This window comes from Saccopteryx leptura, chromosome 4, assembly GCF_036850995.1.
Source record: "Saccopteryx leptura isolate mSacLep1 chromosome 4, mSacLep1_pri_phased_curated, whole genome shotgun sequence".
Lineage (NCBI taxonomy): Eukaryota > Metazoa > Chordata > Mammalia > Chiroptera > Emballonuridae > Saccopteryx > Saccopteryx leptura.
This window is the reverse complement of record NC_089506.1, coordinates 198364331-198392155: the sequence shown is the minus strand read 5'-3', so window position 1 is coordinate 198392155 and position 27825 is coordinate 198364331. Positions and strand designations below refer to the sequence as shown.

General features: G+C 41.1%; 1 protein-coding gene across 1 annotated transcript in view; it reads left to right on the top strand.

Annotated features, from left to right (window-relative positions):
• The first annotated feature begins 415 nt into the window (after positions 1-415).
• The window catches only part of VKORC1L1 (vitamin K epoxide reductase complex subunit 1 like 1), a 94494-nt gene continuing 67084 nt past the window's right edge, over positions 416-27825 (top strand). Inside the window, exon 1 of the mRNA XM_066382488.1 lies at positions 416-911. Within this exon, the coding sequence (XP_066238585.1) occupies positions 538-911 (374 nt within the window). The 5' untranslated portion in view covers positions 416-537. The remainder of the gene's footprint in view (positions 912-27825) is intronic.

The following is a 27825-nucleotide window of genomic DNA, read 5'->3' as shown; positions in this document are numbered from 1 at the left end:
TCAAACATACTTAAAAAAAGTTGGGTTGACACCTGTTGAACAGGAGGTGTCCAGAGGTGTTGGTGGCTCAAGAATGGGCATTTGGCCAGGGTTAATTTGGCTTGGGTTACAAAATATCAAGTGATAGTAAAATAAATAAATAAATAGATAGATAGATAAATAAATAAATAAATAAAAAGAATGGCAATTAATCACCACACCCAAGGGGAGGAGCCAAGGGCCTACTAAGTTACCTATGGTAATATCTTTTGAAATTTATTCTTTGCACGGGGTCCCCCTAAGGCCCGCCCACGACACCCTGCTCTGCTCCTCCCCTTCCAGAGCCCCGCCCCTCTCGCCTTCTGGCCCCTCCTCTCCCCTCAGCCCGACTCTCTGCGCGCGCCGCGCCGCCTCTGTCTCCGCCTGCCGGCCCGGCCTCCCCGGCAGTTGCGCTCTCCGCTCCACCCTCCGTGCCCGCGCGCGCCTTACCCGCCTCGCGGGGATCCCTCCTTTCGGGGCGGTTGGGCCGCGCGCCTGTGGGGGCGGGGCCCAGAGGAGATGGTGGAGCCAATGGGGCACGGCGGCGGTGGCGGTGGTGGCGGCGGCCGCGGAGGCGGTGGTGGCGGCGGCGGCGGCTGGGTCGGGCCCCGACGGGCGGCGGCTGCTGAGGTGGAGGCGGAGGGAGGCGGCGGCGGCGAAGGAGGCGGCGGCGGCGGCGGCGGCGGCGGAGGGGGGAAGATGGCGGCGCCCGTCCTGCTGAGAGTGTCGGTGCCGCGGTGGGAGCGGGTGGCCCGGTATGCAGTGTGCGCCGCCGGGATCCTGCTCTCCATCTACGCCTACCACGTGGAGCGGGAGAAGGAGCGGGACCCGGAGCACCGGGCCCTCTGCGACCTGGGGCCCTGGGTGAAGTGCTCCGCCGCCCTTGCCTCCAGGTAGCCTGGCTGAGGGGAGCGGGCCGGGAACGGCCGAGCGGGGCGAGGGCGGAGGCTGGGGGTGGGGAGCGCGCGGCGGGAGCTCGGGCCTGGGGGTCGGGAGGAACGGGGCCGCGGAGGGACCCACGGTCGGGTCGTTGGGGCTGGGCGTGGGGGCGGCGGCCGGGGGCTCTAGTCCGGGGGGCGGCCCAAGACCAGGCCGCCGGGGCGGAGGTGGCGGGGCCGCGAGACCGGCTCGGAGGGATGAGGTGGCAGAGTGCTTCTGGGAGGCCGGAGCGGACCGGGAGCAGTTGGGCAGGCTGGGGCCGGGCTGGGAAGGAGCGAGAAGGGGGTTCGCGGAGGGTGGGTCCCGGGCGGCTTGACAGGTTTCCTGGTTCTTGCCACCTCTGGCGGGTCAGGGGTGTAGGACCCTGCCCTGGGGAGCCGAGAGGTCAGAGTCCACCCGTGGGATCGCTGCAGTCCGAGGCTGTGCGGCCGGCATGGGCTCAGGGCTTGCATTTCCCACTGTCTTCCCGGTGCTAGGACAGGTGTTTCCGTGGTCAGGCCTCTTTGTATTCTATAGCGCTAATGAGAATTTGCAGACTTCTTCAGACCGTGACATTTGCGGGCAAACACGAATTTGACCCTACTCTGGAAGAAGATACCAGCACTTAACATATCTGATTTCTTGGATTCCCCCTCGTATATTTCAGTGTGCCTGGCACGGGGAAATGGTCTAAGTTTGAGTCTAGTTTAAGCTTCGTTTAAGATTAGAAGTACACGCATTGTTAAACTGCAGGTATTGGTTCCTTTTGCTGATACTAGGTTTTTAAAAATGTAGTTGATTTATATTTTATTTGCATTAGATTTATTTAGGCAGACTACTTAAAAAAGGAATTTGCATCTTAAAAGTGGTTGCTTTTTTAATTCAGGGAGGTTCATTTTTATTTTAATTTTTTGTTTATTGATTTTAGTAAGAGAAAGGGACAGAGTGAGAGAGACAGGAACATAGATCTGTTCCGGTATGTGCCCTGACCAGAGATGGAACCAGCAACCTCTGTGCTTCCAGATGATGCTCTAATCAACTGAACTGTCCGGCCAGGGCTAGGAGGGTTCATTTTAAAAAGTAGCAAAAGTGAAAGAAATTATTTCAAAGTCGATAGGTTACAGTTTTAATGGAGACATACTATACCTAATATTTTGAGTTTAACAGTAGTCACCTTTGAACAGTTTCTTCCCCTCCTATTGATGTGTTAAATGCTAGGTAGATAGTATTGTATAAGCTTACTAGTTTTATTTTGACCTATATATTGGTGATTACATGAACAGGCTAGTATTGGAGTTTGCCTTGTGAGTATTTACAAACTTCATCTATTTAATGGAAATAACAGAAAATTGGAAATTAAAGTGGCTAGAGCCTGATTTATAGACCAGTTATCTTTTGGAAATGGGCAGAATAAATATTAAAAGCTTTTATTTTGTTAAAGTGAAAAAGACTTTAAATAAAAGCAGATTATTGAAGACCTCAAGTAGTTTTTTTAATTTGACCTAAGTATTGATTACCATTTAGCAGTAGTATTTTAAAATGTGACTACAGTATTTAGAAAAAGAATGTTTGAGCTGAGGTTTGAATGGAGTTGAAAATAAAGAATGAGAAAAGTAAACCAATGAAAAGAATCCTGAGGAAAGTCCTTTACCAGAATCCAGCGTTAATTCATGTGACTTGCTCAGTTTATTTTCATTTCTCAATCCTTAAGTGTCCTAATTCAAATAGAATGAAGTAGAGATTGAGATTGATGAGAGTCATGAGTGTGTGTGTTTGTGTGTATGTGTGTAAAGTCCTCTAGTATTTTGGGAGGCATCACTGCCTAAGGGAGTAGTTCTAAGACTTTTGGATTTCAGAAGAAATATATTTCCTTAAAATTGGAAGACTGTAATAGAGTCGGAGAGTTTTTTTTAACCTGCCAGATATAGCCAATAAAAACAGCACTAATAATCCACACCACTCTTTACTGTCACCATCTTTCATTTAAATAAAGGATATACATATATATATATATATATATATATATATATATATATATATATATATATATATATATGTGTGTGTGTGTGTGTGTGTGTATTATATATATAATTTTTTTTTTTTTTAGTGAGAGGAGGGGAGATAGTGAGACAAACACCTGCCTGTGCCCTGACCCGGATCTACCCAGCAGCCCTCTTTGGGGCCAATGCTTGAGAAAATCAAACTATTTTTAGTGCCTGAGGCTGATGTGCTTGGACCAGCCAAGCTATCCTCAGTGTCCTGGGCGACACTCAAACCAATCAAGCCACTGGCTATGGGAAGGGAAGAGGGAGAGAAGCAGATGGTTGCTTTTCTTGTGTGCCCTGACAGGGAATCGAACCTGTGATGTCCATACTCTGGATGGATGCTCTCTCCATTGAGCCTACCAGCCAGGGCCAAAAAAGCATATTTTAACTCAGTTTGAAAGAACAGAATCTCAGAATAAAAGCTTTTTAAATGGGATCATTTAGCTTTATTAAAAATTTTAGTTTCTTCTACTTATTAGAATTTTCATGTAGTAAATTAGTAAAAACTGGCAAACCTGCATCAGCCTGCCAGCCAACATGAAGTAACCCCTGGTGGACTCCTAGCTCAGCCACTAGTTAGACTGTGGTCTCAAGCTAGTCACCTATCTTCCTGGAGCTTCATTTTTTTTCATATGTTAAATGGGAGTATTTTTAAAATTTACTTTAGCAGATAGATCATAGGATTAAAGGTGATAATGGTATCAATACTTGGAAGAAAGTATGTACTCAATTAGTTATAACTATTAATCATAGATTAAAGGTGTTTTGTAGTTTATTTAATAAACACCATTAAATAATATACATTCTTGCTCATAGTCATTTATATATTTTAAATGAAAATTGTGTTAGTGTTTATTGCTCGTTTCATGATAGAGTATAAAGATTTAAAGTATCTTTAAAACTATTTTCAAAGTGTGATAGCCCTGGCCGGTTGGCTCAGTGGTAGAGCGTCGGCCTGGCGTGCAGAAGTCCCTGGTTCGATTCCCAGCCAGGGCACACAGGAGAGGCGCCCATCTGCTTCTCCACCCCTCCCCCTCTCCTTCCTCTCTGTCTCTCTCTTCCCCTCCCACAGCCGAGGCTCCATTGGAGCAAAGATGGCCCCGGCGCTACAGTGGCTCTGGTCGCGACAGAGCGATGCCCCGAATGGGCAGAACATCGCCCCCTGGTGGGCGTGCCGGGTGGATCCCGATCAGGCGCATGGCGGGAGTCTTGTCTGACTACCTCCCCATTTCCAGCTTCAGAAAAAAAAAAAAAAAAAAAAAAAGTGTGTCAAGAGAAACAAAATAATGTGAAGAATATTCTTCATAGGTAGTTCTAGTAAGTTACATTAGAAATCTTATAAGAAAGGTTTCTATGTAAAAGTAGTACAAATGATCTTAAAAGATGAATAGGCTTGACAATTCTACAGTTCTTAAAACTGTAAAAATAGTATTTGAAAACCATCAAGTACTTAAAAAGTTGCCTTATTTTGCAAAATGTTGGACTAGTATTTCTCACCTGTTTTTAAAAAAATTAATACCATATGTTTACTATTCACACCCCCCCCATTGAGATCAGATATTTTTAGAACTTGTCCAATTGCCCAAGGTGACACAGTTAATGGCAGGTTGAGGCTAGAAGCCTGGCTTCCAGAATATTATTTAGAGTCTCCCCCTGCTTCTATTTTTTCAGTTAAATTTTTATGTAGGTAATACATTCATTGCTTCAAATTCAAAAGATGCTAAAGCATATACAGTGAACAGTCTCCTTCATCCCCCTTTCCCCAGACATGCAGTTCTCCCTTTCCATAAGTAGCCATGCAACTTTCCAGAGCCGTTGTATGCATACACAAGTGTAAATATCATATTCTTCTCCCCATTTTAGAAACATAAAATTATATGTTCTGATCTGTACCTTATTTTTGCTAGCATTTCCATCACCATACTTTTAAGTATACTGCTCACAGGAATTAGAGGATATTTCAAAATGAATATGAAGCTATAAAATATCCCCTAATTTTGCCTGACCTGTGGTGGCGCAGTGGATAAAGCGCCGACCTGGAAATGCTGAGGTCGCCGGTTCGAAACCCTGGGCTTGCCTGGTCAAGGCACATATGGGAGTTGACGCTTCCAGCTCCTCCCCCCTTCTCTCTCTCTCTGTCCTCTCTCTCTCTTTCTCTGTCTCTCCCTCTCCTCTCTAAAATGAATAAATTAAAAAAAAAAAAAAAAGCCTGACCTGTGGTGGCGCAGTGGATAAAGCGTCGACCTGGAAATGCTGAGGTCGCCGGTTCAAAACCCTGGGCTTGCCTGGTCAAGGCACATATGGAAGTTGATGCTTCCAGCTCCTCCCTCCTTTCTCTCTCTCTCTCTCTCTCTCTGTTTCTCTCCCTCTCTCTCTCCTCTCTAAAAATGAATAAATAAAATTAAAAAAAAAAAAAAGCCTGACCAGGCGGTGGCGCAGTGGATAGAGCATTGGACTGGGATGCGGAGGACCCAGGTTCGAGACCCTGAGGTCGCCAGCTTGAGCGTGGGCTCATCTGGCTTGAGCAAAAGCCCATCAGCTTGAACCCAAGGTCCCTGGCTCCAGCAAGGGGTTACTCGGTCTACTGAAGGCTCGCGGTCAAGGCACTTATGAGAAAGCAATCAATGAACAACTAAGGTGTTGCAATGCACAATGAAAAAAAACCTAATGATTGATGCTTCTAATCTCTCTCCATTCCTGTCTGTCTGTCCCTGTCTCTGACTCACTCTCTGGCTCTGTAATAAAAATAAATAAATAAATAAAATAAAATATCCCCTAATTTTGCCTGACCAGGCGGTGGCGCAGTAGATAGAGCATCGGACTGGGATGCTGAGGACCCGGGTTCAAGACCCCGAGGTCGCCAGCTTGAGCGCGGGCTCATCTGGTTTGAGCAAGAGCTCACCAGCTTGGACCCAAGGTCGCTGGCTCAAGCAAGGGGTTACTCGGTCTGCTGAAGGCCCACGGTCAAGGCACATATGAGAAAGCAATCAATGAACAGCTAAGGTGTCGCAAAGTGCAACGGAAAAGTAATGATTGATGCTTCTCATCTCTTCGTTCCTGTCTGTCTGTCCCTGTCTATCCCTCACTCTGACTCTCTCTTTGTCTCTGTAAAATAAATAAATAAATAAAATATCCCCTAATTTTTGTGAGTAGTATACATACTACATTCATATTTGGTGGAATGTTAATAACTACTAGTATATAAAAGGAAACTTGTTCTAGTAGTTTTTTTTAATAACTACAAGAATTTTTAATTACTGTTGACATAAAATATATTAGTTTCATAGTTATTAGACACTTAACCTAATTTACAAAGTGATCACCCCAGTAAGTCTAGTACCCATATCTCCTCAACCCCCTTCCCTTCTGGCAACCATGTTTGTTCTCTGTATCTATGGGTCTGTTTCTGTTCCACTTGTTCCTTTATTTTGTTTTTCAGATTCCATATATAAGTGAAACATACGATATTTGTTTTTCTCTGATTTATTTCAACTGGGTCCATCTAAGTTGTAGCAGACGGCATGTTTTATTCTTTTTTATGGCTAAGTTACTTTCCATTGTGTATCTAAGGTAGGACAAAGTAGGTTTATAGTTGTATGTGAAACAGTTTATTTTTATGTTGTTATTTATTAGATAATTTTCCATTCGAACAACTGTAAACCTACTTTTGCCCTACCCTGTATGTACCACATTTGATTCCTGCCTGGCACTTGGGTTGCTTCCATATCCTGGCTATTGTAAGTAACGCTGCTGTGAACATCAGAGGGGCACATATCATTTTAATTATTTACTTATTTATTTATTCATTTTTAGAGAGGAGAGAGACAGAGAGGGAGAGAGGAGAGAGAGAGACAGAGAGAAGGGGGGAGGAGCTGGAAGCGTCAACTCCCATATGTGCCTTTGACCAGGCAAGCCCAGGGTTTCCAACCGGCGACCTCAGCATTTCCAGGTCGACGCTTTATCCACTGCGCCACCACAGGTCAGGCGGCACTTATCATTTTAAATTAGTGTTTTGGATTTCTTCGGATAAATTCCCAGAAGTGGAATTTCTAGGTCATATGATAGTTCCAGTTTTAATTTTTGAGGAACTTCCATGCTGCTTTTCCCAGCGGTTACACCAGTCTGTATTTCCACCAACAGTACACGAGGGTTTCCTTTTTTTTCATATCCTCACCAAGACTTTTTTAAAATCATGATAGCAATTCTGACAGATGTGAGGCAATATCTTTTGTAGTTTTAATCTGCATTTCCCTGATGATGAATATTGTTGATCATCTTCTCATATGTTTATTGGCCACCTTTGGAGAAATGTCTATTTAGGTCCTCTGCCCATTTTTAAATTGGATTTTTTTTGGTGTTATATGAGTTGCTTATATGTTTTGAATAATAACCCCCTTCCTTTATCAGTGTATCCTTGGCAAATATCTTCCTCCATTCAGTAGGTTGTTTTTTCATTTTGTTGCTTTTCTTTGCTGTGCAAAAACTCTTGAGTAGATATAGTCCTGTTTAGTTTTTCTTCTGTTTCCCATGTTGGAGGAGACATATTCACCAAAATGTTACTGGAGAGAGTTTTCTAGTAGTTAGTTTTGACTAAGATGAATTCAATAAGTAAGATATGGATTCTTATGTTATTGTTTCTTAGTATGGAAATTTCAGAAGCAGTATAAACTCAAAAAAGAGTTCAAGAGGAATAGAAAGATATCACAAAGAAGTGAATTGGACTGCCATGCATTAGAAATACCTGTTAGTACTTAATAATGCTTACTGTGTTCTAAATGCTTTACACATATTATTTGTCTTAATGGTGCTGTGAGGTACTTTTATCACCATTTTACAGATGAGAAAACTGAGTTACACAAAATGTAAATGAAACTTGATTTAGATAGTATAGTAGCAGGGGCCTGATTCACACCTAGGCGGTCTGCCTCAAGAGTCCAAGCTCTTTACCACTACTTTAAAGTCTATTTAGATCTAATATTGATACAGCAATATACATATTAGCCAAAATTTTTAAATATGCAAACATTGGTGCCATTCTTTTTTTACATCTGTATGCCAAAATGCTTGTATTGTATATAGCTTTTGTATGTTTAGAGCAATTTTAAAGCAAGGACATTATTATGAAGGCATGGTGTTCAAGAAGTAAGTTCCTTGAGTGTTTACCTTCTAAGACTAAATTTATGAAGATAATGGCATTTGTAACACTTAGAGAACAGATATATAATGGGGTGATTTATCAGGAAGACTTACCAGAATGCCAAGGGAAGAAAGGTAAAGTGGATCTAGATACGGAGTGGAGGGGAGTAATAAGTTAGTCTGTATTTGTATTAGAGTGGGGTAGCACTTTCCAGCAGAGGTGATGAGTCATGTGGACCTACTACAGGAAAATTGGGCCTGAGATGTGGTGCTGGCTAAATCACTATGCAGAACCAGGAATTAAAGAGGGATTCATTTCCTTGATGATTCAGAAGAGCTCTAGGGAACAGCATGAGGAAAAGCAGAACATGGTGGCCATTTGGGGGAATATCAAGTCATATTTGATACATATATATATTTTTTAGGTTTTATATATATATTATTTATTTTAGAGACAGAGAGAAGGGTGGGAGGAGCAGGAAGCATCAACTCCCATATGTGCCATAACCAGGCAAGCCCAGGGTTTCAAACTGGTGACCTCAGCGTATAGGTTGACACTTTATCCACTGTACCACCACAGGCTCAAGTGGTAATTTTTGGTTTTGTTTTTTAATTTTTTTTTTTTTTACCGAGACAGAGAGAGAGAGGGATAGATAGGGACAGACAGGAATGGAGAGAGATGAGAAGCATCAATCATCAGTTTTTTGTTGCGAGACCTTAGTTGTTCATTGATTGCTCTCTCATATGTGCCTTGACCGCGGGCCTTCAGCAGACAGAGAAACCCCTTGCTCGAGCCAGGGGTTACTCGGTGGTGAGCTTTTTATTTTTTTGCTCAAGCCAGATGAGCCCACACTCAAGCCGGTGACCTCGGGGGTCTTGAACCTGGGTCCTTCTGCATCCCAGTCTGATGCTCTATCCACTGTGCCACCGCCTGGTCAGGCTCAAGTGGTCATATTTGAATGTAGCACAGACCCATCTCTGTTGGGAAGGAACTGGGATCTATAGCTTGCCAAGAAAAATGCAGAATCAGGCATTCCTATAAGCCACATGTTCTTGTAAACAGATAAGATTTATAAGCACTGAACTTCTATACAGTATTTGTACGAAAGTGCACTAGACTTGTACTAGGTTATCAGTTTTTAAAATTTGTTCCCTAGAATCCTAGTTCTGTGGTGGTACAATAGGAATTTCTTAAGCATTTGGTTCACATTTTAACATTTAAAGTTTTAAAACACTGTAAGCATTTATATACACTCAAATGCATGTCATGCTAAATTTTAACGCATTAGAGACCATGGATTTGTACTGCTAGGCTCTCTTAAAGGAGTTATGCTAGGTGAAAAAAAAAAGCCAACCTAAAGTTTACATGAGATAACATTGCATTTATATAACATTGGAATGACAAAATAATAGAGATGGAGAACAGATCAGTGGTCCCCCGGAGTTAGGAATGGGGGGAGAGGAGATACAGTTTTGGAGATAATAGGAGGGAACCTTGTGGGGAGGGAACAGGTCTGTATCTCAATTGCAGTTACTGGACGTTACAAATATAAAATTTTGTAGAACTACACACAAACACATACAAGTACAAGTAACGTGAAATCTGAGTAAACTCTGGATTGCATAGGATCAGTTTTCTGGTTGATATTATTGTACTAGACTTATGCAAGATGTTACCATTGAGGAAGATTTATAATTGTAATTATAATTATTTTAAATTAAAAAGTCAAAAGGAAAATAAAACAATGTATTTAGAATATTGGAGGGAAATTAAGTAAAAGTTAAAATTACCCATAATGCCAACACCCAGGATAACAATTCTTAACAGAGTTTCTTGATTTTTTTGTGCATATACATAAATCTTAAACAATTCTACTGAAAAGAAAGATTGTAGCTTTATATCGGTACTTTAAAAATTCAGGCCAGTGCTTGTTTTCCAATGTAAAATCATATCATTACATTATTCAATAACATGCACGATATCCTGATGTCATGGTTTATATTTTAAGATTTTTTTTGTTTGTTTGTATTTTTCTGAAGTTGGAAACGGGGAGGCAGTCAGACTCCCGCATGCGCCCAACTGGGATCCACCTGGCATGCTCACCAGGGGGCGATGCTCTGCCCATCTGGGGTGTTGCTCTGTCGCAACTAGAGCCATTCTAGCGCCCCAGGCAGAGGCCATAGAACCATCCTCAGCGCCCGGGCCAACTTTTCTCCAATGGAGCCTTGGCTGTAGGAGGGGAAGAGAGAGACAGAGGAAGGAGAGGGGGAGGGGTGGAGAAGCAGATGGGCGTCTCTCCTGTGTGCCCTGGCCAGGAATCAAACCTGGGACTCCTGCACGCCAGTCCTACTCTTTACCACTGAGCCACCCGGCCAGGGCCTTAAGATTTTTTTTTTCTCCAGAATATATGTGATTACCAAGTATTCTCATTCCATAATGTTATTAGAAATTTAACTTAGTACTGTTCTACTTGACTATATTGGCACAGGTATAGTAATTATTAGATAGCATTAATGTACTATTTTTAAAAATCTTATTTGCAACTAATATGTGTGAATCAGGTTTTTCTTGATATTTTTGTGCAATCAAAACAAAATTAATTTGCCCAGTCAGCTGTTATTTAAAGTTTGTGTTCATCAGAAGAGCTTCATTGTAAATGCTATAAATTTGAGCTTTTAAAATACGCTAATAAAATAAAATACTGCTTTAATCTGTTTTTCATTTTTCAAATTCACATAAAATTTTACTTAGAAAAACGTTCTTTTGCAAAAAGAGTATTTAAAGTCATGTATTCTAATCTATGTTTCTTTTATTATTAATATTCATGTACATACAGTATTAGTATTAGCAAGGATGCTATTGTTGCTATTGTCTGATTGCAGTATTAACCTTTTTCAAAACAGTCATTGTGTAGTGCTCACAAAAATTAGGGTATATTTTATCACTTCATATGTAAGCAGTATATTTGAAAAGTAAAATAGTGGAAGATCCATGACAAAGTAGAAATTAAAGTTGAGTATACTCAACTCTACACTGTGTTTTAAGAGTTTTATTTATTTCCTCCTATGCTTTGTGGTAATAGCTAAGATCACAGTCTCTAGAGCAGGAGTACCTGGGTTGAAATCTTGGCTCTATTACTTGGTCTCTTTTGTCTCAGTTTCCTCCGTAAAGTGAGGAAAATAATAGTGTCTAATTCAGGATTACTGTGACTGTGAAATGTATCATTGCACCAACACCTGCAAACAATTTAGCACAACTCTTGTCTGTCACAAGAGTGAGTACTCATAAAACTTCTTATTTTAAAATGTGGTTGAGATTATACTGTATGTATTTTGTATCCTTTTCCCTTACAATTATTTCTCATGTCATGATTCTACCAGTAATGTAAGAGAATGCTAGCTGTCCTGTATCATTACTGCTTTTGGGCATTCTCGTTTTTTAGACCTTTACCATTTCATATATGAAAATGTCAGTCATCTCATTGTTTTGTTTTGCATTTTTGGTTTTCACATTTTTATTTATTATTTACTAAGTGAGAGGTGGGAGGCAGAGACAGACTCCTGCATGCGCCCTGGGATCCACACGGCAAGCCCCCTACAGAACCATGCTCTGCCCATCTGGGGTCGCTGCTCTGTTGCTCGGCAACCGATCTATTTTAGCACCTGAGGCAGGCCATGGAGCCATCCTCAGTTCCTGGAGCCAACTTGCTCAAACGATTCGAGCCATGGCTGTGGGAGAAGAAGAGAGAGAGAGAGAGAAAGAGAAAGGGGAGGGGGAGGAGTGGAGAAGCAGATGGTTGCTTCTCTTGTGTGCCTTGACTGGGAATGGAACCCAGGACTTCCACATGCTGGGCTGATGCTCTACTGCTGAGCAACCAACCACAGCTGGTTTTCACATTTTTATCTGTTTGCATTTCTTCTCTTGAGTCTTGCCTGTATATATCTTAGAATTTTTTATATTAATATAGACAAACGTTTTATATATTTAAATATATGAAGATCTTATTATATTTGTTAATATTTTTGCCATTTTAGTTGTTTTACTAATTTTATATATAGGTTTACTTTTTTATTATTAAGTGAGAGGCAGGGAGGCAAGAGAGACAGACTCCCATATGTGCCCCAATTGGTATCTACCTGGCAAGCTTTCTATGGGGCGATACTCTTTCTGCTCATCTGGTACCACTGCTCCATTGCTTGGCAACCAAGCTATTTTAGCTCCTGAGGTGAGGCCATGGTGCCATTATCAGTGCCTGGACCAACTTGCTCGAATGAGCCATGGCTGTGGGAGGCAGGGGGAGAGCTGGAGAAGCAAATGGTTACTTCTCTGTGTGCCCTGACCAAGAATCGAACCCGGGACTTCCACATGCCGGGCTAATGCTCTACCTCTGAGCCAACCGACTAAGGCCTAGGTTTTCTTAATATATAAAAATTAATTATTACTTTATTTATTTATTTATTTTTAATTTTTCTGAAGCTGGAAACGGGGAAAGACAGACAGACTCCCGCATGCGCCCGACCGGGATCCACCCAGCACGCCCACCAGGGGCACCGCTCTGCCCACCAGGGGGTGATGCTCTGCCCCTACGGGGCGTTGCTCTGCCGCGACCAGAGCCACTCTAGCGCCTGGGGCAGAGGCCAAGGAGCCATCCCCAGCGCCCAGGCCATCTTTGCTCCAATGGAGCCTTGGCTGCGGGAGGGGAAGAGAGAGACAGAGAGGAAGGAGGGGGGCGGTGGAGAAGCAAATGGGCGCCTCTCCTATGTGCCCTGGCCGGGAATCTAACCGGGTCCCCCGCACGCCAGGCCGACACTCTACCGCTGAGCCAACCGGCCAGGGCCTAATTATTACTTTTCTTTGTAATTTTTCCCCATAGGTTTTAAGTTTATAAAGCCATTTCTCATTCTGACATCAGATGAATGTATGTTTATAATTTCTTTTAGTTTTGAAGAAAAAATTAATAATCTAGAATGTAGTTATCTACATTAGACGAGTCTATAACCTTAATTTTTGTAGAGATGTATGTTTAATGAACATTTGTATTTTTTCTGGATGTTACCTGTTTATACCTTCATCTTTCCCTCTTCCAGGTTGTCATATTTTTTTCCTTATTGATTAGCAAGAAACTTTTAGCTATCACAGTAGTTAGTCCTCTGTTATAAGTATATGCTATACATATTTTCTCCTAGTTTCTCACTTGTCTTTTTTTTGTTTTTATTTTTTTTACAGAGACAGAGAGTCAGAGAGAGGGATAGACAGGGACAGACAGATAGGAACGGAGAGATGAGAAGCATCAATCATCAGTTTTTTGTTGCGCATTGTGACACCTTAGTTCAGGGGTCTCAAACTCAACTCAGCATGTGGGCCGCAGAGCAAGATCACAGCCGTTCCGCGGGCCGCATTAGGTCTACAAAAGGCAACTGTTACGCAACACTTTTCTCACTGCAGTTGAAAACAAAAAAAAATCAGTACAACAAGCACAATCCGGGCCGCATGCGGCCCGCGGGCCGCGAGTTTGAGACCCCTGCCTTAGTTGTTCACAACTTGATCGCTTTCTCATATGTGTCCTGACCGCGGGCCTCCAGCAGACCAAACAACCCCTTGCTAGAGCCAGTGACCTTGGGTCCAAGATGGTGAGCTTGGCTCAAACCAGATGAGCCCGCGCTCAAGCTGGCGACCTCGGGGTCTCGAACCTGGGTCCTCAGCATCCCAGTCCGTCGCTCTATCCACTGTGCCACCGCCTGGTCAGGCTTTCACTTGTCTTTTAATGTTATATTTTTATTCACATAGTTTAAACTTTACATGGTCCCATCTTTGTAGCTTTTGAGTTTTTAAATGTTTTGCAAAACCTACCATTCCAAGGCTTTATTTATTTATTTATTTATTTATTTTTATAACTCCTATTCCCTTTGAAATTTATTTAGCTCTTTTAATTTGTGTGGACTTTACTTTTGCTTCTGGCATGAGGTAGGGGTCTTACTTTTTTTCCTGAGTTAATAGGTTTTTGCCTATTTCCATTTATTGACTTGTCCATATTTTATTTATTTTTTTAAAGGTGTTATTTTTATTGATTTTAGAGAGAGAGAGGAGCAAGATCATCGTTGCTTCACTTTAGTTGTTCATTGATTGTTTCTCGTATATGCCTTGATGGGCAAGTCTGAGGCCTAGAACTGGCGGCCTCCACGTTCCAGGTCAACACCCTATCCACTGTGCCACCACAGATCAGGCCGTTGACTTGTCCACATTTTAAATGCCATAAGTATTTCCTCATATACCTAGGGCCTCTTTCTGGATTTTCAGTTCTCTTTCACTGATAATGTTTGTTTATATTTCCGCACAATTCCATTATCACGTCCCTTCTTGCCTGTAGCTTTTATATAGTAACTAATAGGGCAAATATTTCATTTTTTAAAAGATTTTGCTTATTGATTTTAGAGGGGAGAGAGAGAGGCAGGGTGGGAGGTGTGGGAAGCATCACCTTGCAATTACTTTTTTTTTTTTTTAATATTTTTCTGAAGTTGGAAACGGGGAGGCAGTCAGACAGACTCCTGCATGCGCCTGACCGGAACCCACCCGGCATGCCCACCAGGGGGCGTAGCTCTGCTGCAACCAGAGCCATTCTAGCACCTGAGGCAGCGGCCTTGGAGCCATCTCAGCACCTGGGCCAACTTTGCTCCAATGGAGCCTTGGCTGTGGGAGGGGAAGAGAGAGACAGGAAGGAGAGGGGGAGGGGTGGAGAAGCAAATGGGCGCTTCTCCTGTGTGCCATGGCCGGGAATCAAACCTGGGACTTCTGCACGCCAGGCCGACACTCTACCACTGAGCCAACTGGCCAGGGCCTACAATTACTTCTTTTTTTTTTGAAAGAAGAATTTTCTTTTTTTTTCTTTTTTTTGGTATTTTTCTGAATTTGAAAATGGGGAGGCAGTCAGACAGACTCCCGCATGCACCCGACCGGGATCCACCCGGCACGCCCACCAGGGGGAGATGCTCTGCCCATCTGGGGCGTTGCTCTGTTGCAACCAGAGCCATTCTAGCACCTGAGGCAGAGGCCATAGAGCCATCCTCAGCACCCGGGCCAACCTTGCTCCAATGGAGCCTTGGCTGTGGGAGGGGAAGAGAGAGACAGAGAAGAAGGAGAGGGGGAGGGGTGGAGAAGCAGATGGGCACCTCTCCTGTGTGCCCTGGCCGGGAATCGAACCCAGGACTCCTGCACGCCAGGCCGACGCTTTACCACTGAGCCAACCGGCCAGGGCTGATACAATTACTTCTTGTACATGCCTTGGCTGGGCAAGCCCAGGGTTTTGAACCAGCAACTCAGCATTCTAGGTTGACGCATTACCCACTGCACCACCACGGGTCAGGCTGATAAGGCAAATATTTTGATTTTGAAAGATTTCCAGGCTATTTTCTTGAATTTACTGTTTCAGGTGAATTTTTAAATTTAATAAGATCTAAAAGCATTCCATGAGACTCTGATTAGAATTACATTGAATTTATAGATACATGACTTTGGGAAGGAGGCAATCTTCACTCAAATTTTCCCATCAAGAAACAAAAATATTTTTCTATTTATTTTGGAGTTGCTGATCTGGTTCTATTTTAATCTAGCTGCCCAATGTAGTTCTGTTTTGTATGTGATTTATGTGGTGCTAGTCATTTTATGACAGTATTCCAGTTGGGGATCCGAGGAATATTAAAATTCTCTTCAGTCAGCAGCCACTATTTTCAAATCTGTAGGGCCCCTTAGGGAGTGGTTTGTATTAAATACTGTACCAACAAATGAAAAACCCAAATACTTTGCATTTTATTATTATTATTTTTTTTAATGTGAGAGGAGGGGAGGTAGAGAGACAGACTTCTGCATGCCAGCAGACCGGGATCCACCCGGAAGCCCAGTTTGGGGCCAATGCTCGAATCAGCTGAGCTATCCTCAACACCTGAGGCCAATGCACAGACCAGCGAGCTGTCCTCAGCTCCTGGGGCTGACACTCGAACCAGTGAGCCACTGGCTGCGAGAGGAAGAGAGAAAGGAGTAGAGGGAGGGGAAGAGAAGCAGATGGTCGCTTCTCATGTGTGTCCTTACCGGGGATTGAATGCGGGACTTCCATACGCCAGACCAATGCTCTATCCAATGAGCCAGCCAGTCAGGGCCAGCATTTTATTTTTAACTAGGACTTGGATACCAAACTTTTTTTAAAATTTATTTTGTTGACATGGTTTCAAGTATCCTACTCAATATAACACCATCTACACACTGCATTCTGCTCCTCCCACCTACCTCTTAATACAGGAAGCTAGAATGAGCCTAGTTCATGTGGAGATGCTCTTTTTAAATCCGGTTAAGCTTAATTTGTTTCAAACTGAACCAGGCCATGAGATAGACCCTCTACCTTCCCACTTCTCAAACTCGGCTAGATCGCTCTTTGTGATGTGAGCAAAGCCTGCTCTCACTCACTTCTATCAGTACTCAGGGCCATGTAACCAGAGAGAACCCATTTGCCTTGGCTGACTGCTGATCTGGCCTTGGTCACCTGCCTCCAGCCTTTTCTGCCCAAGTAGTAGGTTTGGCCCTGGCTCTCACTTGGACAAGAAAAAGCCCTGTCTTAAAGGCTTCCCATACCACTTTAGTCACAGGCAAGAAGCAGAAAAGTGAGACCGCACCTGTGTCCTGACCTTTTAATGGTGATTCTACCCAGTAGTACACAGGTCCAATTAATATTCTTAAATCTGTCTTTTTCCATCTGGGAGAAAGAAGAATGAGAGGGGCCTTGATTTCTCACTTCTCAAGATAACAAAAACTTTCGGCCATTTTCAGAAGCATTCTTTCTTGGGTTGTTAAGCTTGTCTCAAATCAACCAGAAAGAGGTGGAGTACAAACTGGCTTGCTGAGTATTGCACATAACCCATATCCTTTCTTAACTATGCATCGACCTGCAGTGAGTGACTTATTACTCATGATATGTATTCTTTCCTTGCTTAATGATTCATGACATATTCTTCTTTTCTCCTTTTTATTGAGTTTATTGGGGTGACACTAGTTAACAGAATTATACAGGTTTCAGGTGTACAGTTGCACAACACATCATCTGTACACTATTGTGTGTTCACCTCCTCAAGTCAAGTCCCCATCCATCACCATTTGTCCTCCCTAAGCCGCCCTCCACCTTGCACCACTCTCTCTCCCTCCAACTCATGACGAGTTTTTCATTTTCCTCCTCCCACTTAGTTCCTTCTCAGTTTTCTTTACTGGCTTATCCTCCTGTACCTGTCCATTAAATGTTGATGTATGCTCTCCTGTCAGCCTTCTTTCCTAAACAATTATATCCATGTCCATGGCTTCACTTACAGATGAATCCAAAATTTATATTCGAGCCTGGACCTCTCCTTTCAGCTTTAGTTCTGCTTATCTAATTGCCTCTTGGACATTTCTACTTGGATGTCTCAAAAGTACTATAAATTTAACATATTCAAGATGTTGTTTTTTATTTCAGTGAAAGGCAACCACCCAAGCAGTTGTGCAAGTCAGAAACCTGGGAGTTGTCCTTGGTGGTTTCTCCACCCTCCCCTCCCCCACCAAATCTAATCAGTCACCAGGTCCAATTACTTTTTTTAACCTTTTTTATTTGGATTTGTAGTATACATACAGAAAAGTCTTTGAACTTTGCATATTTTTTTGATGTAATAATTACAAAGCATAACCTTTGTAACCAACATTCAGGTCATCAAATACATGATTGTCAGGGTACCAGAAAGCCCTCCTTAAACTCTGTTCTCATTTTCCAGAGTAACCTCTGTCTTGGATTTTATGATAAACGCTTTCTTATTTTTCTACCTAAGGTTGCATCCAAACTTGGTACTTCACTTTTGCCTGCTTTTTCAGTGTTATATAAATGGAACCATATAGTTTTTATCCTTTACTCTGGCTGCTTTCACTATTTTGTGAAATTTATATTCATGTTTTATGGAGCTGTAGTTTGTCATTGTTGAATATTCTATTAAACAAATATGTCACAATTAATTTACTTACTCTTTTTTTTGGTTGGACATTTAAATTGTTTTTATTTTGCAGCAATTTTGAATAATGCTGCTCTGAACATTTTTGTGTGTCTTCAAGTTTTGTTGCTAATGCCGATTGTTTTCCAAAGTGGTGATATTATATAGTTTAGATTCTTCCCAGCAGTATATAAGAATTCCTGTTTTTATTTGCCTCTTTGCCAAGCCTGTTAAATTTTATTAACCATTCTAATATATATGTAATGGACATTTACATGTAATTGAGGTATATTTTCATGTACAATAAAATGCAAAAATCTTAAAATGTATAAGTTGAATACATTTTTACATGTACATATACCATTATTACCCAGATGAAGATATATTGGGTTGGCAAGAAAGTATTTTCTATGTATTGGGTTGTAATTGTTTTGAAGGACTTCTGTCAGTGTTATGGCATTTTCCTTTTGACATTTGATATCAGTCACATTTAGGTTACTTTAGAAGCAAGTTGTGTGTAATTTTGTTTATAGCTGTTAGTTTAGGGTAGGTTTTAACATGGAGTGCAGAAATAAACATTTTTGTCATATTTTACTTTTTATTTACATAAAGGAAGAAAGCTGCTGAGGCCCACAGAAAGATGTGTGTGAAGTTTTGGTGTTGATTGCATAACAGAATGCACATGTCAGAGTTGGTTTAAAAATTCTGTTCTGGTGATTTTTCACTCAAAGATGACCAAAGTTCTGGTCGACCTACTGAAGTTGATGATAAGCAAATCAAAGCCATAATTGAAGAGAAACATCATAACTGTCCGAGAGATTGCAGAGAGGTTAAATGTATCGCACACAACAATTGAAAGTCACTTAAAATGTCTTGGACTTGCTAAGAAGCTCGATATTTGGGTTCCACACGAATTGAAAGAGATTCACTTAACACAACGAATCAATATTTGCGATATGCATCTCAAGCGCAATGTAACCCACCCTTTTTTGAAAAGAATCATCACTGCTGATGAAAAATAGGTCATCTACAGTAACATCATTCAAAAACAATCATGGTCCAAGCGTGATGAACCAGCACAAACCACATCTAAAGCTGAATTGCATCTTTAGGTCATGCTGTCAATTTGGTGGGACTACAAAGGTGTGTATTTTGAGTTGCTTCCAAGAAACCAGATGATCAATTCAGATGTTTACTGTCAACAACTAAAGAAACTAGATAAAGGAATCAAAGAAAACAGCCAGAATTGGCAAATCGCCAAGGAATTGTGTTCCACCATGATAATGCAAAGCCTCATACATCTTTAGTAACTCATAGGAAATTATTGGAGCTTGGTTGGGAAGTGATGTCGCATCCCCCATACAGCCCTGACCTAGCACCATCTGATGACCATTTATTTTGAAGTTTGCAAAACTGGTAAAACTTTCACAAATGATGATGACCTTAAATCACAGTTTTTTGCTGATAAGGACCAAAATTTCTATGAATGTGGAATCATGAAGCTGCAAGAAAGATGGCAAAAGGTCACTGAACAAAATGGGAAATATATAATTGATTAAAGTTTATTTTTTAATCAATAAAAAAACCGAGTTTTATTTCACACTATAAAACCGAAATTACTTTCTTGCCAACCTAATAGAACATTTCGATCTCCCCAGAAAGTTCCGACGTGCTCCTTTTCAGTCAGGAGCTGGTATTCTGGCATACTGTTTTGACATCTGCAGCTGTAAACTTGTTTTACCTGTTCTTGAACTTCATGTAAATGGGCTCATAACAGCATTTGCTCTTTTGTGTCTGGCTTCTTTTGCCTAGCATAATGGTGTTTTGTTTTTTTGTTTTTGCATTTCATCCAAGTTGTTGGTTTTATCAGCTATTTCTTTTATTGCTTAGTTTCATTGTGTGGTTATTTTCTTATTATTTCTGGGGTTTGATTAAATTGAATCAAGCTGCTGTAAACAGTTTCATGCAAATACATATATGTATATATAAAGGGGTGGACAAAGGTAGATTTACACTTGTGAGTATGTGACACACAGTTTATTCTTTTGAGTTAGTAGAGCTATTGTGATAATCATAACTTGTATGTCTTTTCCATACAAACAACAAAACCTACTTTTGCCCACTCCTGTATATAATACTCATGTCTCTTGGATATGTATTGAGGAGTGGAGTTTTGGGTCATAGTGTAGGTGTTTAATTTTATTAGAAACTACAGAACAATTTCTCAGAATGGTTGTACTCTTTAACACTCCTCTTTGGTTTTAATTTGCATTTCCCTGTTTACTAGTGGGATTGAGCAGCTTTTTGTATATTTGTTGACCTTTGGATGTCTTCTCTTTGAAAGGTTTATTAAGGTCTCATTATAGTCTTTTGCTCATTTTTCTACCTGGTGTTTTGGCTTTATCTTATTCATTTGTATTGTAGACATCTTCTTTCACTGTGACCTGCCTTGTCTTTCCTTTTTTAAAAGATATTTTTTGATGGACAGAAATTCTTAATTTTTTAATTTTTTTTAGTAGGAGAGACAAAAAGGGAGAGAAATGAGAAGCATCAACTCATAGTTGTGATACTTTAGTTGTTCATAGATGGCTTCTCATATGTGCCTTGACTGTGGGGCTCAAGCCAGCAATCATGGGATCATGTCGATCCAATGCTCAAGTTGGCAACCCCATGCTCAAGCTGGTGAACTTCTGCTGAAGGTGGCTACCTCAGAGTTTAGAACCTGGGACCTTAGTGTCCCAGGTCAACTAGCCACTGCACCACTACCAGTCAGGCAGAAATTTTTATTTAATGACGGTAGATATGACCATCTTTATTTATTTATTTATTTTAGTGGGAAGCAGAGACAGACTCCTGCATGTTCTCTGACCGGGATTCACCTGGCAAGCCCACTAGGGGGTGATGCTCTGCCCATCTGGGGCCCTTGCTTTGCTGCAACTGGAGCCATTTTTTAGTGCCTGAGGCAGAGGCCATGGAGCCATTCTCAGTGCTCTGGGCCAGCTCGCTCTAATTGAACCTTAGCTGCAGGAAAGGAGGGGAAGAGAGAGAGAGAGAGAGAGCTCGCGCAGTGAGGGGGGAGGGGTGGAAAAGCACATGGGTGCTTCTGTACCCTAACCAAGAATCGAACCCAGGACTTGCACATGCCAGGCCAATGCTCTATCATTGAGCCAGCTGGCCAGGGCCAATCTTTTCCTTTATACTACATGTTGTATCCTGGTGATGAAGATATTTTGTATTATATGTGGAATTTTTAATGGTGTGAGACAGGTCAATTTACTTCTTTTTCCTATATGACTTCCAATTTATCCAATTGTTGTGACACCACCACTTATTGAAAGGACCATTCTCTCCTTCTCTGCAGAGTCACATTCAGTATATATCAGGTGCTTGTATATATACAAGGGTTTGTCTAGGCTCTCCCCATCCGTCTTTGTCCGTCCATGTGCCAGTGTACCGCTGTCTTAAGTACTCTTATTTCTGTAGTTCTCCTGGGATCATATCAGGTTCTGAGACCTTTTTAGTAGGTTTGAGGTCAAAACTATTTTCATCGTGATAAGATGTTATATGCCTTACTCTCATTCTTTCATGAGTGTTCAGTAGATTTTCCAGAGGCTGTGTGCATGACGTGATACTGAAACAGATTGCATGTAGAAGCAGATAAGAGAATCCAGCTGTCTCCTCTTTAGCTAGATGAAAAGAGATTTTTAAAAATGTAAAACAGTACCACTCTTCTAACTAAATTATTTTTGTTTTGAAAAATATTTATTCTTCTTAATAAATGTTAGCATGTATTAGGTTTCTTGTTATTTTTAAATGAATAAACTTCAAAATTTTCTGTTTTTAATCTGGAATGTTATAAATATAATAGATAAACTCACATAAACTAAAGCTCTTTAGAGTCTCAGTAATTTGTAGGATTGGAAATTACTCAAAACAAAAGTTTGAGAATTACTACTCTAGTTTTATAAATCTTGATATACAGTAAAAAATAAGTCTTGGTTATTTTTGACCCCTGGCATTTGCATATACATTTTAGAATCCATTTGTGAAGTCCCACAAGAACACCTGTTAGAATTTTGATTGAAATTGTATTGAAAAAGTTTAGGGGCCCTGGCCGATTGGCTCAGCAGTAGAGCGTCGGCCTGGCGTGCGGGGGACCCGGGTTTGATTCCCGGCCAGGGCACATAGGAGAAGCGCCCATTTGCTTCTCCACCCCCCCCCCCTTCCTCTCTGTCTCTCTCTTCCCCTCCCGCAGCCAAGGCTCCATTGGAGCAAAGATGGCCCGGGCGCTGGGGATGGCTCCTTGGCCTCTGCCCCAGGCGCTAGAGTGGCTCTGGTCACGGCAGAGCGACGCCCCGGAGGGGCAGAGCATCGCCCCCTGGTGGGCAGAGCATTGCCCCTGGTGGGCGTGCCAGGTGGATCCCAGTAGGGCGCATGCGGGAGTCTGTCTGACTGTCTCTCCCCATTTCCAGCTTCAGAAAAATACAAAAAAAAAGAAAAAAAAAGAAAAAAAGAAAAAGTTTAGGGATAATTAAAATCTTTATACAGATGAGTCTTCCAATTTATGAACATTATCTCTTCATATGTTTTAGTCTTTAATTTTTTCTCAATAGTGCTTTAATAAAGTTCTAAATACAGGTTTTGTACATCTTAATGGAAATTTTAAATAAAAAGTCTACATAGAAATTTAACAAGAAAATGAAGGATATTAAAAATATATTATGAAACTTTATTGAGGGACATGAAAGAATTGAATAATTGCTGAAACAGAATTTGTTCTTGGATATGGTAACTCAAATTAGAAAAATAAGTGTCCCCTCTAAATTGCCATATTTCATATTGTTAGATACACTTTTGCATTTTGTCATTTCTAAAAATTCAGATACGTCGTAAAATTTATGGCGTCTTCCTATCACTTCTGGCCATGTGGTAGTGGTGAAGAAATGTTAGGAATATAACCAATTGCACTTATTTTCCTTTCATGATAAGCCCAACTCATGTGATATAAAAACAAAATAGTATTTAAGTCTAACCAGGCATTGTCACAGTGGATAGAGCATTGGACTGGGATGCAGAGGACCCAGGTTTTTTTGTTGTTGTTGTTTTGTTTTTGTATTTTTCTGAAGTTGGAAACGGGGAGGCAGTCAGACAGACTCCCACATGCGCCCGACCGGGATCCACCCAGCACGCCCACCAGGGGGCGATGCTCTGCCCACCAGGGGGCGATGCTCTGCCCATCTGGGGCTTCGCTCTGCAGAACCAGAGCCATTCTAGCGCCTGAGGCAGAGGCCACAGAGCCATCCTCAGCACCCGGGCCAACTTTGCTCCAATGGAGCTTTGGCTGCAGGAGGGGAAGAGAGAGACAGAAAGGAACGAGAGGGGGAGGGGTGGAGAAGCAGATGGGCGCTTCTCCTGAGTGCCCTGACCGGGAATCAAACCCGGGACTCCCGCATGCCAGGCCGACGCTCTACCACTGAGCCAACCGGCCAGGGTGAGGACCCAGGTTTGAAACCCCGAGGTCGCCAGCTTGAGTTGCTGGCTTGTAGCCCAAGGTCACTGACTTGAACAAGGGTTCACTCGCTCTGCTGTAGTCCCCCTGTCAAGGCACTTAGGGGAAAGCCATCAATGAACAACTAAAGAGCCACAACAAAGACTTGGTGCTTCTCATCTCTCTCCCTTACTGCCTGTCCCTTTCTCTTTCTCTCTGTATCACACACACAAAAAAGGTATCTTGGGGTTGATAAAATTAGTATGTGAATTCAATGTTATCTCAATATCTTAGCAGACTTTTTTTTCTTGTATTTTCTGAAGTGAGAAGTGGGAGGCAGAGAGACAGACTCCTGCATGCACCTGACAGGGATCCACCCAGCATGCCCACTAGGAGGCGATGCTCTGCCCATCTGGGGAGTTGTTCTGTTGCAACCGGATCCATTCTAGTGCCAGAGGTGGAGGCCGTGGAGCCTTGGCTATGGGAGGGGAAGAGTGAGAGAGAAAGGAGAGGGGAAAGGTGGAGAAGTAGATGGGTGCTTCTCCTTTGTGCCCTGGCCAAGAATCAAACCTGGGACATCCACATGCCTGGCTGACGCTCTACCACTGAGCCAACCAGCTGGGGCTTCTCAGCAAGCTTTAAAAACTCTATTCTAACATTCATATGAAAGAATAAAAGTGGAATTTTTATGAAATTCAATATTTGTGAAGGGAAGGTTAGTGCTACTAAAGTCTGTATTAAAGTAAGAGCACTGGAGTAGATATGTTATCACTGGAACAGAGTTGAGAGTATTGAAGTTGCCTCATTGATAGAAATGCTATATGTGTTAAAGATGAAAACAATTCTTCAATAAAGTGTATTGAGTCAGCTGAGTAGCCATTTGGGAAAAAAAGAAAGCTAGCCTATTATGTCACTTAGAGAGAAACTTTTATTAAAATGTAGTTCACAGGTAGAAAAGTACACAGATTTTAAGGATCCAGCTCAAAATACATATATATCCACAAAATATCCACCACGTAAATGAAGATATAGATTATTTCCAGTATCCCAGATTTTCCCTATCTTTTCCAGGTCTATACCTTATTCAATGGTAACCACTTTTCTGACCTCCATCCATAGATAGTTTTTTACCTGTTTTTGATCTTCAAGTAAATTAAATCATGTAGGAAGTGTTCTTTTGTGTCTAGTTTCTTTTGCTTAACATGTCTGTGAGATTTATTTAGATTTCATATAGCTGTTGCTATTTTTAATTGTATAGTATTATGTTGTGTTAATGTGCCACACTTGATTGTACTATTGATTGAAATTTTGGTTGTTACATTTTTTTGGCTAAAAATGAATAAAACTGCTAAGAACATTGTTGTACATGTTTGATGGGCACAAGTGTTTCTGTTGTAATTGAGTGGAACTGCTGGGTCATAGGATATTTTTATGTTTAATTTTAGTATATGTTGTTCAACAGTTTTCCAGAGTGACTATACCGCTTACCTTCCTATCAGCAATGCAGGCGAGTTTCAGTTGCTCTAGATTTTACAAAACCCCAAAAACTATAAGGAAAAGTTGGTGAATTTGCATAAAGACACACAAACCTATATATAACAAAAACTAATATAACAAAGTTGAAGCTGTAAAGATGTAATAAGAAAGAATACTTGCCATGCATCATGTTCAAGGAAGTAATTTCCTTTAAAAATCTGGAGTCCTTTTGAGTCAATATGGAAAAGACAACAACTCAATAGAAAAGTAGGCACAACACATTAGAAGACAGTTGAAAGTAAAGACAAACAGTTCAACAGGAAGTGATTCTCAATTTCTGTCATAAGAGAAAAGCAAATTGAAACTATATTGGAAGCATTTTTAATGTGTCAGATTGGCAAAGAAGAGAAACAGCTACTTCCATATATTATTGGTAGGATTCTAAACCATGGAGAGCAATTTGATAATATCCACTATAATTAAGAATGCATATACTGTACTTCAAGAGCAGTATGATAAATATATTATATTTACACAATGTAATATTAAACAAGAATTAATTATAATTCACACACAATATAAATGATTCTTACACATAAAGAGTGAAAGAGCCAGACATAAAAATATAAGTTCAAAAACAGACAAAATTAATGCTGTTAGAAGTCAGGCTAGTGTTACCATTGGAGGAACTCTCTTAAAAGGAACACGGGAGAGACTTTGGGGGCTTGTAATATTGTATAACTTGATTTGGGTGCTTATTACATGGTTGTGTTTACATTGGGAAGCTTTATCAAGCTGTAAACTTAGTATGTATTTTTCTGAATGTATGCTATACTTTAATAAAAATTTTTAAGTTAAAATAGTGTGTATATACACAGTCATAAAGAATGTACATACCCTTTGTTTTGACAGTTCCCTTCTATGCTTGTAAACACATACATATACATATATGCTTGTATATGTGGGGGTTACATAGTATGAAGACATTCATTGCTGTGTTTTTAATAGCAAATTTTTGGACGAAACCTAGTTACTCATCAGTAGGAAACTGGTAAAATAATTAATAGTGTAGTCATACAGTAAATTAGTAGCAGCTCTTAAAAGGACTAAGTCCTGTGTGAGCTAATTTAGAAACATCTTAAGATAAATGAAAAGACCAAGGTACATGAACAATGTGTGTAGTGTGCTACTATTTCTCTGTGTATTTTTTAAATAATGTACATATGAGCATATATAAATAGAACATCTCTAGAAGGAGAGAAAAATATATTAATTCTGCCTCTGAGGAGAAGTGGGCGGCTGGGGGACAAAATGGGAGATACTTTCTCTGAATTTTTTTTGGTAAGCTTTAAATTTTTTGAGTTCTTAATTATGTTGAAATACATATATAATTTGCTGTGTATGTAGTTCAGTAGTACTGTTAAGTATATTCACACTGTTGTACAACCAGTCTGCAGAACTTTTTCATGTCTGTTAAACAACTAATTTCCTCCTCCTGCTGACCCTTGGTAACCCCCATTCTACTTTCTGTTTCTATGAATTAGACTACTCTAGATACTTCATAAAAGTGGAATCATAACACTATTTGTCTTTTTGTGACTGGCTTATTTTACTTAGCCTAATCATTAGGCTAAGTATGATTGAATCATTCATTCTATTTTGTGACCATTGAATTCTGTACCGTGTTCATTTATTACCTGTGTTTATTTTTATTTATTTATTTTTTATTTTAGAGAGAGAGACAGGAAAGGAGATGAGAAGCATCAACTCCTAGTTGCTTCACTTTAATTGTTCATTGATTGCTTCTCCTACGTGCTTTGACCAGTGGGCTCAAGCCAAGTTAGTGACCCCTTGCTCAAGCCAGTTACCTTTGGGCTCAAGCCAGCAACCATGGGATTCATTTTGATGATCCCACTCAAGCCAGCAACCCCACGCTCAGGCTTATGAGCCCATGCTAAAGCTTGTGACCATGGAGTTTCAAATCTGGGACCTCAGTGTCCCAGGTCGATGCTCTATCCATTGCGCAACCACTGGTCAGGCATTATTACCTATTTTTAAAAGGGTATTAAAATAAAAAGGTTATGACCTTATTCAGAACTAGTTTATATGGTAAAAAGTGGATAGTGTTTGTTACTCAGCTCAGCCAACATTTAATGCCAATTTGGGCAGCAAAATAACTTAAACTGAAGTGCCATTTGAAGCTATTTCACTACAAATTCCCCCTTTTTCATCTATGGGTGCCAACCACAGTGCTGGTTTATCAAGTCCCCAGCCTCTTCTCAGTCTGCTTAGTAATTTTCCCCTGGGTTCATTGTTTAACTTTGGCCTCCTTCTTAAAATTTGCCTCTTTACCCCATGCACAGTCTGATTCTGTGCCAAGTATAGTTGCTTCCTTTTTGCAGATTTTTCCTGTATCTCTTACTTGGGGAAAAAAAACGGGGAGGAGGGTATAATTCTGCTAGCCATTAAGTGATACTTGAGGTTATTATATTCTTTAGCCTTGTGTGGTAATATTGTTTGCCATGAATTGAAACTCATTGTTTCTATTAGGATTGTTGACTGAATGTGGGGACAGAAGAATGAGTTTAAAAAGCCCTGAAAGTTTATAGGAGGACTTTGTACCATTAATTAGAACAGAGGGGTACAGGCAGACTCTAGTGCAGTGGTAGTCAACCTGGTCCCTACCGCCCACTAGTGGGCATTCCAGCTTTCATGGTGGGTGGTAGCGGAGCAACCAAAGTATAAATAAAA